We start from the raw sequence: 15,595 nt of genomic DNA on the forward strand, positions 1-15,595 counted from the left end.
ACCGGATCTTTGTTCCGAGCGCGGCAGCGCGGCCATGGACGACGAGCCCGAGAGGACTAAGCGCTGGGAAGGAGGCTACGAGAGGACGTGGTAGGTTTTCGTCTGCTTTCCTCGCCTTGCTGTCGGCGCAGGACGAGGAGAGCATGCAGGCGCTCAGCGGGGATCTCGCTTGTCCGTAGGGAGATACTGAAAGAAGATGAATCTGGGTCGCTGAAAGCAACCATCGAGGACATCCTCTTCAAGGCGAAGAGGAAAAGGTACGGTGTCGTGCTCCAGTCCTACTCGCGGCCGAGCCGGGCTGCGGGCGGCGCTGCGTAGTTCATAAGTTCATAAGGTTGGAAAGGACCTATAAGATCATCTAGTCCAACCATCCTCCTATCACTATCTCTACCCAACTACTAAATTAAATCCTTTAGCACCTCATCTAAACGCTTCTTGAACAGCGCTAGGGATGGTGCCTCAACCACCTCCCTAGGCAGGCCATTCCAGTGCCTGACCACTCTTTCAGAGAAAAAATGTTTCCTCAGGTCTAACCTAAATCTTCCCCGGTGCAACTTGTGGCCATTCCCTCTCGTCCTGTCATTATTTATCAGGGAGAAGAGGCCCACCCCCTCCTCACCACAACCCCCCTTCAGGAAGTGGTAGAGTGCAATAAGGTCTCCTCTGAGCCTCCTCTTCTCCAGACTAAACAATCCCAGCTCCCTCAGCCGCTCCTCATAAGACTTGTGCTCCAGACCCCTCACCAGTTTTGTTGCCCTTCTCTGAACACGCTCCAGGGCCTCAATGTCCTTCTTGTAGTGAGGGGCCCAAAACTGAACACAGTACTCGAGGTGCGGCCGTACCAGAGCTGAGTACAGGGGGATGATCACCTCCCTGCTCCTGCTGGCTACACTATTTCTAATACAGGCCAGGATGCTGTTGGCCTTCTTGGCCACCTGGGCACACTGCCGGCTCATGTTGAGCCGAGCATCAACCAACACCCCCAGGTCCTTTTCCTCTCTACATTCTCTTTGCCAAAGACTCCATGTTGGGTTTGTTCCTGACTTTGTTTCAGGCTCCATTCATTCACCTGTGTCTTACTTGAAACTCTCTGTATGTTTTGTCAGACTCTACGAACACCATGGACAAGTCCGGCTGGGAATGGTATGTCAACATCCTGTGGCCATCCGGAGACTGCAGCAAATTCAGTACAGGTGGCATGCCCAACCTGAAGCAGCTTCTGCTTCCTAGATGTGCTTGAGAGCAGAGCTTGCATCCACTGTCTCTCAGCCTTTTCTGAAGGCTTTTCCTGTGTGTAGCAGCAGGGTGGGCTGTGCAGCACTGGTTTGGTGTGCGTGCATTGCACACCTCACACATGCAGCCAGCCTGTACACGCTTAATAATTGACTTTTCTCCATGTGAGAAATGAATAGCTTTAATGAGCTGTAGATTGCATTGTTGCCTCATGCAACACCACGGCCTTCAAATGAAGAGATTAGACGAGTGTAAACTATGCTTAATTTGTAGTTTGCCTTTAGAGGAAAAGAACAGTGAATGTTTTTTGAGATAGATAATCTTTTCTTCAATTTCAGAGAAGAAAGGGAAAAATGCAAAAAACTTGATCCTTATGTTAAGGCATAAAACTGTAGCAGAATTAACGTTTTGTGGTGATAATACAGATGCGTCACCTTTATGTGGTTGTTGATGGATCAAGAACTATGGAGGACCAAGATTTAAAACCGAACAGACTTACCTGCACTTTGAAGGTATTTCTATACTCACAATTTACCTCTTTATTGATTCAATTTTTTTCTGTAAATCAGTTCTTTTTTGCACTTGAAAGAATGGCAGTTTTCTGAAACCAGATTTTTTACAGTGTCATCTCTCCTTTCATTCCTACTGTTTTTTTCCCTTGTTTATGTTGCTGACCAGCAATTTTCCTTGGGTAGCTTGGTTTCCCTTTTTTAAATAGTAAAAGCTATGTAACATTTGTGTGCGTCTCAGGAGCACTTCTGCTCAACAGAAACAGTGGAAATCTTCAGCAGTGTGGAAACTTAAGTGAAACAATGTCTGTAATGTTGGGTGGAAGAGCAAACATTGAACATTATACATTTAATGGTCTTTTCTTCTTAAAATTGTACATTGTAAGTTCTGCTGTGATTAGGTGCTAGACAGGAGTTTGTATTGCTGCTTCAGATGGTAAACTTCAGACTTGAACTGTACACACAGTGTTACTATGGTCATATAATACAAACCATTAAAATCCTGAGTTCTGGAGATTTTGTACAGATTAATGCTTTTTGGTATATCTGTGAAGTAACCTAATACAGAGATTCAGCAAATGAAGTAAATAGAACATTGGTAGTATCTGATATTGATTTGCAAGGGTAATATTGGGAGGAGAATGATGGAAGGGCTGAGGCAGTGAGTGGCAGGGACCTCCCCCCACCTCCTATGGTTTGATTGACCAATTTTTTTTGCAAATACTAGAAGCAAATTATTACATGTAGAGCAAAACGGTATTTAGTTTTCAACAGTCTTATTTTTTCTTTATAGTTACTGGAGTATTTTGTTGAAGAGTACTTTGACCAAAATCCTATTAGTCAGGTGAGTAAAACCATGCTAAAAACAATGTTGTGAACAGTTTTTTACATAGGCTTGATTTAGCAGCAATTGAATATTTATTGAATACTTCTATTGTAAGTTGCAATATTAGATCGTGTGATGTTAATAGCACTTAACCAGCACTTAATCATCAAAGGTTGTAGCCTGCTGCTGTCCTGCAGACCTCAAGGGTCATTTTGCTTAGGATCATAATGTAAGGCCTCAAGGTAATTGAGTTCTGTCAGTAATTTTCCACTGTGGCCACAATTTAGGTGAGGTCATTCTGGAACTTTTCACCCAGGATACAGTGCCTAGTACACCCCAGACTGAAGATTCGAGTCCTCTTTAGATGAGGTCATAAACTAGGCAGCAGGTATTCCAGGTGAGGTCAGGAGGTGCCTGACCATCCTAACTTGCTGAGCTTGGACAAAGGCAATAGCCCAGTGGTGATTTACTTTGAGATTGCAGAGCTATCTAGGGGGCTGCACACCCACGACCGTGCTGTGACTGAAATCTCTCCATCTCTCCACAGAGTGGCAGTGTGGTCACCTTTTGCCTGTGTGCCTTATGAATAAAACGCTGTGTATGTCTTTGCTTTTGTGTGCTCTGTTGAATTAACTGAAAATGTAGATGGTGTTGTACACACGAGGGAACCCTTTCTGCAGCACAGCTTAGCTAGCCATCCTTCAAGCCCTGTTGTATAAACCAGTAGTTAACAAGGAGCATAGTATAACAAGAGCTAGTAAAATAAAGATGAGGTGTATTATGTTCAGTGTTTCAGTCGCAGTAGGAGACTGTCCAAGCAGGACTTGCCACCATCAGTATTCCCTTCTGACCCTCTCTAGTACTTGTATTTCTTCACTATTCTAAGTCCTGGGTTATGTGCTTGTATGAGGTTGAGATCAGGATGATGGAGGGATCATTTGACTTAAGTCAGACTCATTCCAATAGATGTTGGTTGTAATTCCGGATATGGAATGAAATCAAAAGACAAGTCTTCGTGAGCAATTACAAGTGTAAAGAGAATAAATCATGGAAAAGTTACACGTGCATAAATTAGAATGTTTGGTTATACTTTGAGTAGCATCATCAAGAAAGATTCGCAAAAGATTCACATGCACGCACTTCCTTTCACAATATATGTAACTGTGGTTTTGTGAACCTTAGAATCACAGAATCATATTCATTAGGGTTGGTCATCTAGTCCAGATGTCTACCCATTTTGCAAGTCCCACTCTGTCTCTCACAGCCCATTCCTGTTTGTTTGCAATACACATGGACTTAGAGGCAGCTTGTGGTTTTTTGACATGCCTTGTTGGGATGTGTTTTCAAAATTCTCCATGTCTAAACAGATATCTTGGGCTTTGAGAATATTAATTTTGCAAATGAAATACTCTTGTTCCTGCACAATATGTGCATTTGCATCATTTGTTTGCCACTTTTCTTCCTGTTTATGGGCCCACAGCTTATGTTCTAACAAGAGAGTGTCATCCTGTTAAAACTGGTTTTATAAGCTAATTTTTAACTTCTTCTAACTAAACTTTTCAACTGCTGATTTCTTTCCATCCCTTCGTATTTGCTCTAGTGAAATTCTTGGTTTTGCAGCAACTAGTGAAAAAAAGAATTCATCCATTCCTGTATTTCTAAACGTTAATCCTAACAGAGAAGACTTGATTATATTTTATTTCAGCCATTTTATTATTTTTTTAATCGTTCACTGTGGCAATTGTAAACTGAAGATACTGGAATGTACCTTAACGGATTCATTATGGGCTGCTGCTGTTAGACATATATGGAAACCTGTGTAGTTAAATAATTGTTGATATATAAAGAAATATGAGGCAAAACACAGCAGGGATGTGAATCAGTGTGTTTTTGAACTCATTAAGAAGAATTTTGCTGTTTTCTTTCCCTCTCCAGATGGGCTTAATTGTAACCAAGAGTAAAAGAGCTGAGAAAATGACAGAACTTTCAGGTAGGGAGGCAGTGTCTTTTTTAAAAGTTGCATATCTGTTGCCAATGCAATTAATTTCTCAGTCTACATCTGAGCTTATATCTGCTGGTATCTGTACTTTCCTTGATGTTTGGAAAGTTCTTGTGAAGCAAGACTTATTGGGTTCTTGCTTTCTGTCACCAGCAAGAAGCATGTCTTCAGATTTGTTCTTACAAAACTTGTCTCTTTACCCACCTGAAAGGCTGAAGGAATTTGGGGAGTTCCTCCATGCTTAAATAGTACTTTAAGGATAACAGGAAATGGAATTCTGTTTCTTCTGGAACAATTTGTGAGACAGTTCACTCTGTGACTGCTTTGTTCATATGAAGCACTTAATGATATACATTGATTTTCTGCCTTCTTGGCTTGGAGTTTCTACGGATTGAATGTCTAGCTTTCTATAGAAGACTACTTCCCATGCTCAGCTCAAGAGGTCCGCTTCTGAGGGACAACATATATTTGGAAGTCCCTGTTTGAAAATTGCTGTTGTATAAGTACACTTCATAGAATGTATTGATTAAAATTACATTTCTTTAATGATTTCAGCTGAACTGTTCTATCCACTTGCAGGTAACTCGAAAAAGCATATAGCTGCTCTGAAGAAAGCAGTGGATATGAACTGCCAAGGAGAGCCATCTCTGTATAATTCTCTAAACTTGGCCATGCAGACTTTAAAGTTAGTATATAAATGGGGTTTTGTGTTTTCTTTGTTTTCCATAATCAGTACGATGTTGATTGCAAATATTTGAAGGTATAGAGTCAGTATTTTGTTTTTTAACAACTAGTGTCTTGCACTGTGCTGCTGTGAGTCTTTAAAAACATGGTTTTGAGTCCTGATACATAGGTTCATAGGTTCATAAGGTTGGAAAGGACCTACAAGATCATCTAGTCCAACCATCCTCCTATCACTATCCCTACCCAACTACTAAATCAAATCCTTTAGCACCTCATCTAAACGCTTCTTGAACAGCACTAGGGATGGTACCTCAACCACCTCCCTAGGCAGGCCATTCCAGTGCCTGACCACTCTTTCAGAAAAGAAATGCTTCCTCAGGTCTAATCTAAATCTTCCCCGGTGCAACTTGTGGCCATTCCCTCTCGTCCTGTCATTATTTATCAGGGAGAAGAGGCCCACCCCCTCCTCACCACAACCCCCCTTCAGGAAGTGGTAGAGTGCCATAAGGTCTCCTCTGAGCCTCCTCTTCTCCAGACTAAACAATCCCAGCTCCCTCAGCCGCTCCTCATAAGACTTGTGCTCCAGGCCCCTCACCAGTTTTGTTGCCCTTCTCTGAACACGCTCCAGGGCCTCAATGTCCTTCTTGTAGTGAGGAGCCCAAAACTGAACACAGTACTCGAGGTGCGGCCGTACCAGAGCTGAGTACAGGGGGATGATCACCTCCCTGCTCCTGCTGGCTACACTATTTCTAATACAGGCCAGGATGCTGTTGGCCTTCTTGGCCACCTGGGCACACTGCCGGCTCATGTTAAGCCGATCATCAACCAACACCCCCACGTCCTTTTCCTCTATACAGTCTTCAAGCCATTCTGCCCCAAGCCTATAGCATTGCATGGGGTTATTGTGGCCAAAGTGCAGGACCCGGCACTTGGTCTTATTGAACCTCATCCCATTGAGCTCAGCCCAGCTATTCAGCCTATCCAAATCCCTCTGAAGGGCCTCCCTACCCTCAGGCAGTTTGACACATCCTCCCAACTTGGTGTCATCTGCAAACTTACTGAGGGTACACTCAATTCCCTCATCTAGGTCATCAATAAAGATATTAAACAAGATGGGCCCCAAAACTGACCCTTGGGGGACACCACTCGTAATGGGATGCCAGCTGGACTTAACTCCATTAACCACTACCCTCTGGGCATGGCCCTCCAGCCAGTTCTCCACCCAGAGAAGAGTGAACCTGTCCACACCATGGGCTGCCAGTTTCCTCAGGAGAATACTGTGGGAGACCATGTCAAAGGCCTTGCTGAAGTCCAGGTAGACTACATCAACGGCCTTTCCCTCATCTACCTGTCTGGTCACCCAGTCATAGAAGGAGATGAGGTTGGACAAGCACGACCTGCCCTTGGTGAACCTGTGCTGGTTGGGTCTGATCCCCTTGTTGCCATGCACGTGCCGTGTGATCTCCCTCAAGATCATCTGCTCATAACTTTCCCTGATTCCGAGGTCAGGCTGACAGGCCTGTAGTTCCCCGGGTCTTCCTTACAGCCTTTCTTGTAGATGGGAGTCACATCGGCAAGCCTCCAATCTTGTGGGACATCTCCAGATAACCAGGAATGCTGATAGATGGCAGAAAGTGGCTCGGCAATCACCTCTGCCAGCTCCCTCAGCACCCTTGGGTGGATCCCATCTGGCCCCATGGACTTGTGGCAGTTCAGATGGAGGAGAAGGTCTCTGATCGTCTCTGTTTGGATCACAGGGGGTGCATTATGCGCCCCGTCCCGGACTTCCAGGTCAGGGCAAGTACCCTGTGGACATCTGCTCTGTCTATTAAAGACAGATGTGAAGAAGGCATTGAGAACCTCAGCCTTTTCCTTATCATCTGTGGTTACATTCCCTGCCTCGTCAAGTAAAGGAGAGAAATTTTCCTTTATTTTTCTCTTGCTGTTAATATATTTGTAAAAGGGTTTCCTGTTTTCCTTTACTGCAGTAGCCAGTCTAAGTTCAAGCTGGGTTTCAGCATTTCTAATTTTCTGCCTGCAAATCTTGGACAGTTCTCTGTAGTCACCCCAAGTAGCCTGACCCATCTTCCAGAGGACATAGACTCTCTTTTTCTCTCTGAGTCTCAACAAAAGTTCCCGGGTCATCCACACTGGTCTTTTTCTCCTCCGGTTCGACTTACGGGACTCCGGGACAGCCTGCTCCTGTGCCTTTAAGATTTCCATCTTGAGGAGCATCCAGGCTTCCTGGACCACTTTACTCTTCAGGAGCGAGTTCCAAGGGACCCTTGCAACAAGCATCCTGAACAGGTCAAAGTCTGCCCTCTGGAAGTCCAAGGTAGCAGTTTTGCTAGTCACCCTCTTGACGTCACCCAGAATAGCAAACTCCACCATTTCATGGTCACTCTGGCCAAGACAATCTCCAAGACTTCACATCTCCTACTAGTCCTTCTCTGTTAGTGAAAAGTAGGTCTAGCAAGGCATCTCCCCTGGTAGGCTCTTGCACCAGCTGTGTCAGGAAGCAATCATCCACACATTCTAGAAATCTCATGGACTGCTTCCTCTGCGCAGTATTATATTTCCAGCATATATCAGGGAAGTTGAAGTCCCCCATGAGAATAAGTGCTGGCCATCGTGCAACATCTACGAGTTGTTTATAGAACACCTCATCTATTTCTTCATCCTGACTAGGTGGTCTATAACAGACCCCCACCATGATGTCACTCCTAAAGACCATCCCCCTGATCCTTATCCATAGAGACTCTACTTTATCATTTCCAACCTCAAGCTCTTCAACATCAAAACACTCTTTTATATAGAATGCAAACTGTTAAGGAGTTCACTTCTAGACAGGTATTATATTCAGTTTTCTAACATAAGATATTTCCATTTAGAGATGAGCTTCTTACAGCAAGCAACAACATCTTAAAATAAGTAGATGATTTTATGTTGCGTATAAATATGATAGACCCTACAGTGAATTTTCAGGACATAACTAAGTTAAAGAGAGAGCTAAGGATTAATAATGGTGAGAGAGGAGGAAAAGAAAACATACTGAATGACAGTAATCTGATTGAAGTTTGAAAGACTTTAGAAAGGTAAAATTTTGAGTTAGGATAGACTTAAAGATTTTATTTTTTGCCATTTAGATCAAGAGAACATTTGGGGAAAATGGTTTAGCAGCTAGTTTTATTCTGACTGTGTTCCTAGTAGTCAGCGTCATGAAATGTATTTCAAAAAATGCTTAGAAGAGAATTCTCAAGGAGTAAGAGGAAAGGTAGGAGTTAAAAGCAGTAGATTTACACCTGTGAATTTATGAGAGACTTTTAAGAAGCTGGGAAGACTTACTGAGGTGTTGCTAGTTGGAAGGTGAATGGGAGTGTATGCGTAACGTATGGGGATAACTTGACATCATCACAATTGTACAATTATATAACAAATGTTAGATACTAAAAAAAAAAAGGTTTGGGAAGGAGAAATTCTGGAACTCAGAATGAACTTAGTAGAGTTTTTCAGGATTTTACAAGCAACTTCCTTTCAGGCTGTTTTCTGATGTTAATACATGGAAGTCCTCAGAAACTTTATCAGATGTGTTGATTAATGTACAGAGGTAAACTAACTGTATGCTTTCTTTAGGCATATGCCAGGACATACAAGCAGAGAGGTGTTAATAGTCTTCAGCAGCCTTACAACATGTGATCCAGCCAACATCTATGACATAATCAAGGTAGAGAAGCAAAGTTTGACTACTAGTTTCAGCCTCCAAGCTGTTGGACTCACAACAGACAATTATAGTATCACCAGTTAATTTTTCTTCACAACTTCAAAAGTTTTTTACTGTTCAGTGTACTAATCTGATTGTTTTTTCTTTCTCTGTATGAAGTGTTTAAAAGCAGTCAAGATCAGAGTGTCTGTCATCGGTCTAAGTGCTGAAGTTCGAGTGTGCACAGTACTTACCCGAGAAACTGGAGGTATGTATGTGAAGTTCCATAGCTACACTAGTCAGGTACATTTTCTATTAAAACTAAATAACTACGTTGTTATTTTCTGCAACACTTCTTGGTAGTAAAGAATGAATAGTTTGTTGTGCTAGTGGAAGGTGTAAGGGCTTCTCAAATCTGTGACATAACACAATGTTCAGTGAAATAATATGTGCAGGTAGCTGCATCATTGGAGAGAAGAAATACATGTCTTAAAACGGGATTCTACATACAGAATTGTATGATGTGTAATGTGCTACAATGTGTTAGTATCATTTATTACATCAGTGGTAATTCTTACCATGTAATTGCTGGTAATACAGCCAAGGGCCTTCAATTCTAAGTGAATATTCTGTTGTATTAATTACAGAACTTGTTTTCAGTAGTATTCACAGTGAGGGATTTTTTTTTTTTGGAGGGGGGAGGTTAAAAATATATATATTTAGTACCAAAGTTGTTTTTGTTTCTTTTTTAATATAGAAGTATGGTTATTTTCTGTTAACTGGAGTTCTTTTCCCTTGTTTTCTTCCTCATAATACATAATATGAGAGTAAGGCATTTCTTTATCATGACAGGAACATACCACGTTATTTTAGATGAAAGTCATTATAAGGAACTTCTGATGCATCATGTTAGCCCTCCACCTGCCAGTTCAAGTTCAGAGTGCTCCCTTATTCGAATGGGTATGATACGGTTTTTGGTGCAAGATCTGCAAATCTTCTGTCTTCTCTCTTTGTATCTTCTGTGTTAAAACAAAGCAAGTGATTGGAAGCATGATAAAGATGTTATATGATTTTTTAATAAGTTAGCTTTTATTTTGTTAAGTATATTTCTAGTTACTTAACGTTCCTACAAAGTAGCAAGCTTTTTAAAAAAAGTGAGTAATTATAATGATGGAGATGAATGGCTCAACTGGAGTTGGAGCAGTAAAGTGAATAATGCTGCCTGTGTAGCAGTTGGTATAAATGTAATATTTGGAAAAGTGAATGATGACTGACTATGTTTCCCCTTCTGCCTACAGAAGACAATTGGCTTTTAGACTGTTCTGGGCATGTTTATTAGGAGGACCATTGTGGTATCTTTTCTATAAGCAAATGGATTTGGTACCTTTTCTTCTCCCGATATATTTTACAACAAATTTAAGCCTAGAGTTAAACTAGAATAGTACCACTAATGCCACAGATTGAAGCATTGACTTCTGTCTTTCATCCATGCATTTTCACAGAGAGAATGTATGCTTTTGTGTGTGTATATGTGTTTGTGTGTGTATAAATAAATAAACTGGATACTTGAGATGAGCTGTAAAAACATTTGGTATATAAAGACTGATGTCTTTTACCCTTCACAAAGAGCTGTGCATGATGATATATGAGACTGAGCTCAGTGTTTGCATGTTATTTTCCTCTTACAAAAAAACAGTTGTTCAAGTGCACATTTATGTCATGCTCTTTCTAATTTCCAACCATTGCACATCATTCTTTTTTTTTTAAGCTTTTTGTTCAAAAACTAGTTCCAGTAACTTTCAGTTAATAGGAAGTTTATGAAAAATAAAACAAACAATCACTTATAGGAAATACAATGAAGAATTTGTTGGTGAACGTAGGTAGAGACTTTTAGGAAAACTTGTTCCTTGGCAAGAGTTTATTTATTAATTAAGTATTAATTCTTGTAATGTTATTTGATATTTGATATATGATATTTGAACATCTCCGTTACCATAAAAGCTGAAAGATTATTTTTGTTAAAAATTGATAACAGCAACTGTTCTTTCTCTTCAGGTTTTCCTCAGCACACTATTGCTTCCCTTTCTGACCAAGACGCAAAGCCAGCTTTTAGCATGGCGTAAGTAGAGTTGATTAGAATTCAGTGAGCTGTCTAGAATTCAAGGATACGTAGTAATATTTATCATAGCTGCTTTTAAGTGACAGTACTGCAGAATAACATGAGAAAGGACTAGCAAGCAGTGCGAAGATTCATGCTTTCTCAATGGAAATCTTACCTTTATTTGCACATCCACACTATGGCCATAGTTACCTCTTTGAAATACTTTTTGTAAAATCAACTTTTTTTTTTTTTAAATAAAGGTAGTAAAGGGCTTTTATTGATACTGCCAGTTTTAAACACATTTCTTTTATCCTTACAGAAATAAAACAATAATAAATAGAAGTATTATCTATAGTAAAGATTTTGTTTTCATTTACTTACTAACTTTGCTTTAAAAGGATGTTTAGAACTGAAGCCTTGTTTCCTTAATGTGCTGGTCCTTGTAGTGCAAAGAATCATAGTCTTTAAGGATGGTAGGAGAGCCTGAGTTTTCAGGAAGAAGCACGCTGGTCTTTGAAAGAGTAAGTAATAACATGCAGTTAGTACAGAATGTTGTGGGGGAGTAGAACTATTAATACAAGTATCTTCAATATTTATTTTTTACCCCAAAGTTATATTGGGAAAATTTGGTCTTTGCTTTATTTCTGTGGGAAAATGTGGTTAATGGTATCTCGTGCTATCGGTTATTTCCAGATACTTCCATACACTTAGAAGTGTTATGTAGAAACTACTGAAACTTCTAAAACTATTTGTTATGAGAACTGTATGTTTGTTCAGTTACATATTATCACAGTGTTATCTCTTAAGTACTTAATTGTCTTTCTCTGTTCCAGACAACTGGAAAACAATAGTGAGCCATGTCTTACACTGGATGGATATTTCTGTCCCCAGTGCAGAGCCAAATACTGTGAACTTCCTGTGGAATGCAAGATCTGTGGTGAGTAACAAAAGCAGGTGAGCACATGCTTTATTAGCAAATGACAAGAAAAGTTAAGGGGGTGTTAAAATACAGCTGTGCTGAGAAACTAAAGGCCAGCTATACTTAATTTCTGTGTCTTGGAATTTCAGCTTCATACAGGGGACTTTCAGGACTGCAATTGTAATCCCATGTGACAGTGTTTATTGTGAATAATCTGTTGTTCATGTGCCTGTTGCTGAAGTCCTTGTGTGCAAAACTTATTGACATTGATGAGCCTAGGTGCAGTGTGTAGGTATCTTGTACGCTTCACAGAACATGTGTTTGCAATAATTACATCAAAAATTGTTGTTGCTGTTCTCCTTGGTTCCTGGAATCAAGGTGATGATGGAAGAGAAAGGCAAGAACACTAGAAATGCTTTGTTAACAAGCATATGTTTCACCCAAAATATCAAAATGCAACAGGCTGTATGCATTTTACTTCCTTACATCAGTGACCAGTACATATGTGGTTGTTCACCAGAATGGAATGAGTAGCTGACAAACTGCTGTTCACATCTTTGAGAGAGATGGGCTTGCTGTACAAAGGATATTGAGATTTACACACAGCAGGATTTGTTTGCAGTGACTGTTAATGCTGGTTTACAGTACGCTTCAGTGGTAGAAGTTGCTTTCAGGGAAAGTAAAAGAGTTGGGGTAGAATAAGAGCATGATGAGAGGAAGGAAGGAAAAGAGGGAACTCCTCACTGGCCTTCTAGGAGAAGAAGCAGGATCTGCAAGACAGTATCCTCTTCAGGGTGCCTTTTTCGGTACAGTATCCACCTGGTACTGTTGTCAGAGTGACTATTGTTTTAATCAGGATCACTGAATCTCCTTTTTTTTTTTTGCTCTTGGTTATTATCTTAGTAGGTCTGATGGAAACATGTATCAATCAAATGAAGATACTGCACTTAGTAGTTGGTTTTTAAACTCTGTACGTATGTTTTGCTGGGTTTCTGTATTTGTTCCATCACTTCAGGAAAAGAGAGGGTGGTTCACAAGTGAATGGTGGTGTTTTTCTCAAGAATCCTAATAGGCACATTGTTGTTTCAGACTCCTAAGTGCAAGGCCTTAAGGATAAAGAGCACTTTGGAGTAAAAGAACAAAAGTACAACCCATCTCTGGGAGTGCATGGATGAAAGGTTTCAAAGCTGAACCCAGGGGCAACTTCATAGTGATATGTGAAAGGCTACAGAGCTGTGAAAGAAAGCTCTTCTGCCTTGTAAGGTTAACAGGCTGCAGTTGGTGGTGCTTCTCTCTGCTTATTGAGGACAGGAGGAAGGATTTGCATTTTTGTAATGTTGATACCGTGTGAGCAACAGTTGTTCTGTCAGCTTTCATGGGTGTGTGACTAAAATGTGATAGGTCTTATCAAGCCATATTTGGAGACATCTTACCCTAGTTTGATGAGAAAACTTGTGTATCAACATCAGGTTTCTTTCAGTACAGTAATAATGCTTAGAAATTATTAGAAATCTTATATGTCAGCAAGAGAATTTCCATGGCTGCAACAGTCAGCAGAACAGGAGCCTGAAAATCCACTGTGCATGTGAGCAGGTGACAAAGAATTTGGAGTCAGCCCAGACTCCATTGTAAGTCTGTGCTAGCTTCAGTAGCCCCATGATATGGCTTTCCCATTATTGTAGTTGGCTGCAGCATTGCTCTGTAGCGGGGCACTGTTTCAACAAGTGATCTAACACATCAGAGCCATCACTGCCAACAGTGCATGCTGCACTTGAGATTTGATTGAAGATTCTTCTGTGGTTGTATTTTGTTTATGGAATGTGGGTAAAAAATTAATTAACTTTCCAACTTCACATCAGAAGTGTACTTCTGAGGACTGAGTTGAACCTTCTAACCAGAATTCTGGGCAAAATAAAGGAGTTACGTATTTATTAGCTTTCTTTTATAGTAATACTGATTTTTTTTATTTTATTTGCAGGTCTTACACTAGTGTCTGCACCTCATCTGGCTCGGTCTTACCATCACTTGTTTCCTTTGGATGCCTTTCAGGAAGTGCCACTGGAAGAGTATCAGGGAGAACGGTATGCAAGTGATACTTGTGGTAGTAACTCTACCTGGCAATAGCTTTTATACTGCTATAGAGACTGTGAAATGCTTGGAGATTTTTGATCACTTCTGGCAAAGAGTGTTTGTAGCTACTGCTAGCAGTTATCTGCCCATTCAGCTAAATACCTGAAATTGTCCTAGAATTGACTAATAAGCAGGAGATGTTTTTTTAAGCACTACTATGTAGTATCGTGTAACTTTTCAGATTAAAAACACAGTCTTGTTTTTAGGTATTGTCAAGGCTGCCAAGCAGAAATCAAAGATCAAAATGTAAGTATACTGGAACTTGCATGGAGAGTTGCAACAAGTAGAACAGTCATAAACAGTACTTTTCTATAGGCCAGTAAATAAATAAATAAATAAATAAACTAACTTGCAGTGTTTTTCTCATGCTAAATAGAGTTGTCTTTCATAGTTGTGCCTTTTAGACCTCAAATGCTGTACAACTGTGGGCAAGGACTAGACTTAAATAAGGTTTCCATTTGGAAGCAGTGGAAGCAATGACTCAATGAGCTCAACCCATTTGATATACTTGCTCTTTGAAATCCAACTGAATTAAGGTTTCATTTGGATATGCATTGCAAGCAATATATATTTAGTCTGTTTGTACTGTCTTGATGACAACTGTTGCCCTACTGTAATGTTGTGATGCTGGTAATTTTCTTCTAATTCTTTTTCTATCTTTTCCAGGTTTATATATGTAAAATATGCAAGAACACATTTTGTGTGGAATGTGACATCTTTATTCATGATTCTCTGCACTGCTGTCCTGGCTGTATTCACGAGCACCCTCCTCCTGTATCTGTATGATGTCTGCTTTTTTTAGAGGTTGTTTTATCCATTTAATTCTTGTGTGTAAATCTGTGATGTTTGTTCAGGCTTGGCTATTCATGAGGCACCTCTAAACAAGAATGGTTACAGAAGAATGAACACTGCTTTGAAAGCAAATATAACGTTTACCTGATGTCTTAATATGTAACTGTTAATCAGATACATATAATTCAGGAATATATTTAAGTTCTGAGTGTTTCTGACTTTTGCTGTGGGTTAACGTGTACATTTTTAAATGTGGAAGTAATAAAACTAGTCTGTATATTAGCATGATGATTCTGATGGTTCATGTTTACTTGTTTAGAAGAGAAGCCCTGAAAATACATGTATCATTTTCAGTGGATTGTGGGATAGAGCAAAATATCTATTAAGAAGTTAACCAAGATATTTTAGAGCAATTTCTTCAGTGCTCTGATGGACGAAAAGCTTGACACGAGCCAGCAGCATGCTCTTGCAGTCTGGAAGGCCAACAGGAGCCTGGGCTATATCTGAAATTGTGTGGCCAGCAGGGACAGGGAGTTGATTGTCCTCTGCTCTGTCCTTGTGAGGCCCCATCTGGAGTACTCTGTCCAGGCAGCACAGACCTCAGCAGGGAAGCTGTGCTCCATAGCCAGGAGCACAGGCTCTGCAGGCCACCAACTGAGTGTGCTGCAGAAGCTGGGACAGGACACTCAAGGTAATCGTATA

General features: G+C 40.5%; 1 protein-coding gene across 3 annotated transcripts; it reads left to right on the forward strand.

The window, feature by feature from the left end:
- On the forward strand, positions 1 to 15,175 carry GTF2H2 (general transcription factor IIH subunit 2). Of its 3 annotated transcripts, XM_065744304.1 has the most exons (15): positions 1 to 90; positions 180 to 257; positions 1,107 to 1,143; positions 1,659 to 1,745; positions 2,536 to 2,586; positions 4,504 to 4,558; positions 5,147 to 5,252; positions 8,885 to 8,975; positions 9,132 to 9,219; positions 9,804 to 9,911; positions 11,007 to 11,070; positions 11,886 to 11,989; positions 13,950 to 14,052; positions 14,308 to 14,347; positions 14,768 to 15,175. In XM_065744304.1, exons 1-15 carry the CDS (start codon positions 35 to 37, stop codon positions 14,885 to 14,887), a joined length of 1,188 nt encoding a protein of 395 aa, XP_065600376.1. In that variant the 5' UTR covers positions 1 to 34; the 3' UTR covers positions 14,888 to 15,175. The 3 variants fall into 3 exon arrangements, with proteins under 3 accessions (XP_065600376.1, XP_065600378.1, XP_065600377.1); XM_065744306.1 differs by lacking the exon at positions 14,308 to 14,347; XM_065744305.1 differs by lacking the exon at positions 9,804 to 9,911.
- Positions 15,176 to 15,595: the final 420 nt, after the last annotated feature.

Source organism: Cyrtonyx montezumae, unplaced genomic scaffold (assembly GCF_038088225.1).
Source record: "Cyrtonyx montezumae isolate F1298 unplaced genomic scaffold, pur_monq_1.0 scaffold_30, whole genome shotgun sequence".
NCBI lineage: Eukaryota > Metazoa > Chordata > Aves > Galliformes > Odontophoridae > Cyrtonyx > Cyrtonyx montezumae.

Coding starts and splice junctions, on each gene's coding strand:
- GTF2H2 (XM_065744304.1), top strand. CDS start 35: ATGGACGACGAGCCCGAGAGGACTAAGCGCTGGGAAGGAGGCTACGAG. Junction 5,253..8,884: donor TTGGCCATGCAGACTTTAAA/GTTAGTATATAA, acceptor TGCTTTCTTTAG/GCATATGCCAGGACATACAA. Junction 14,053..14,307: donor GAAGAGTATCAGGGAGAACG/GTATGCAAGTGA, acceptor TCTTGTTTTTAG/GTATTGTCAAGGCTGCCAAG.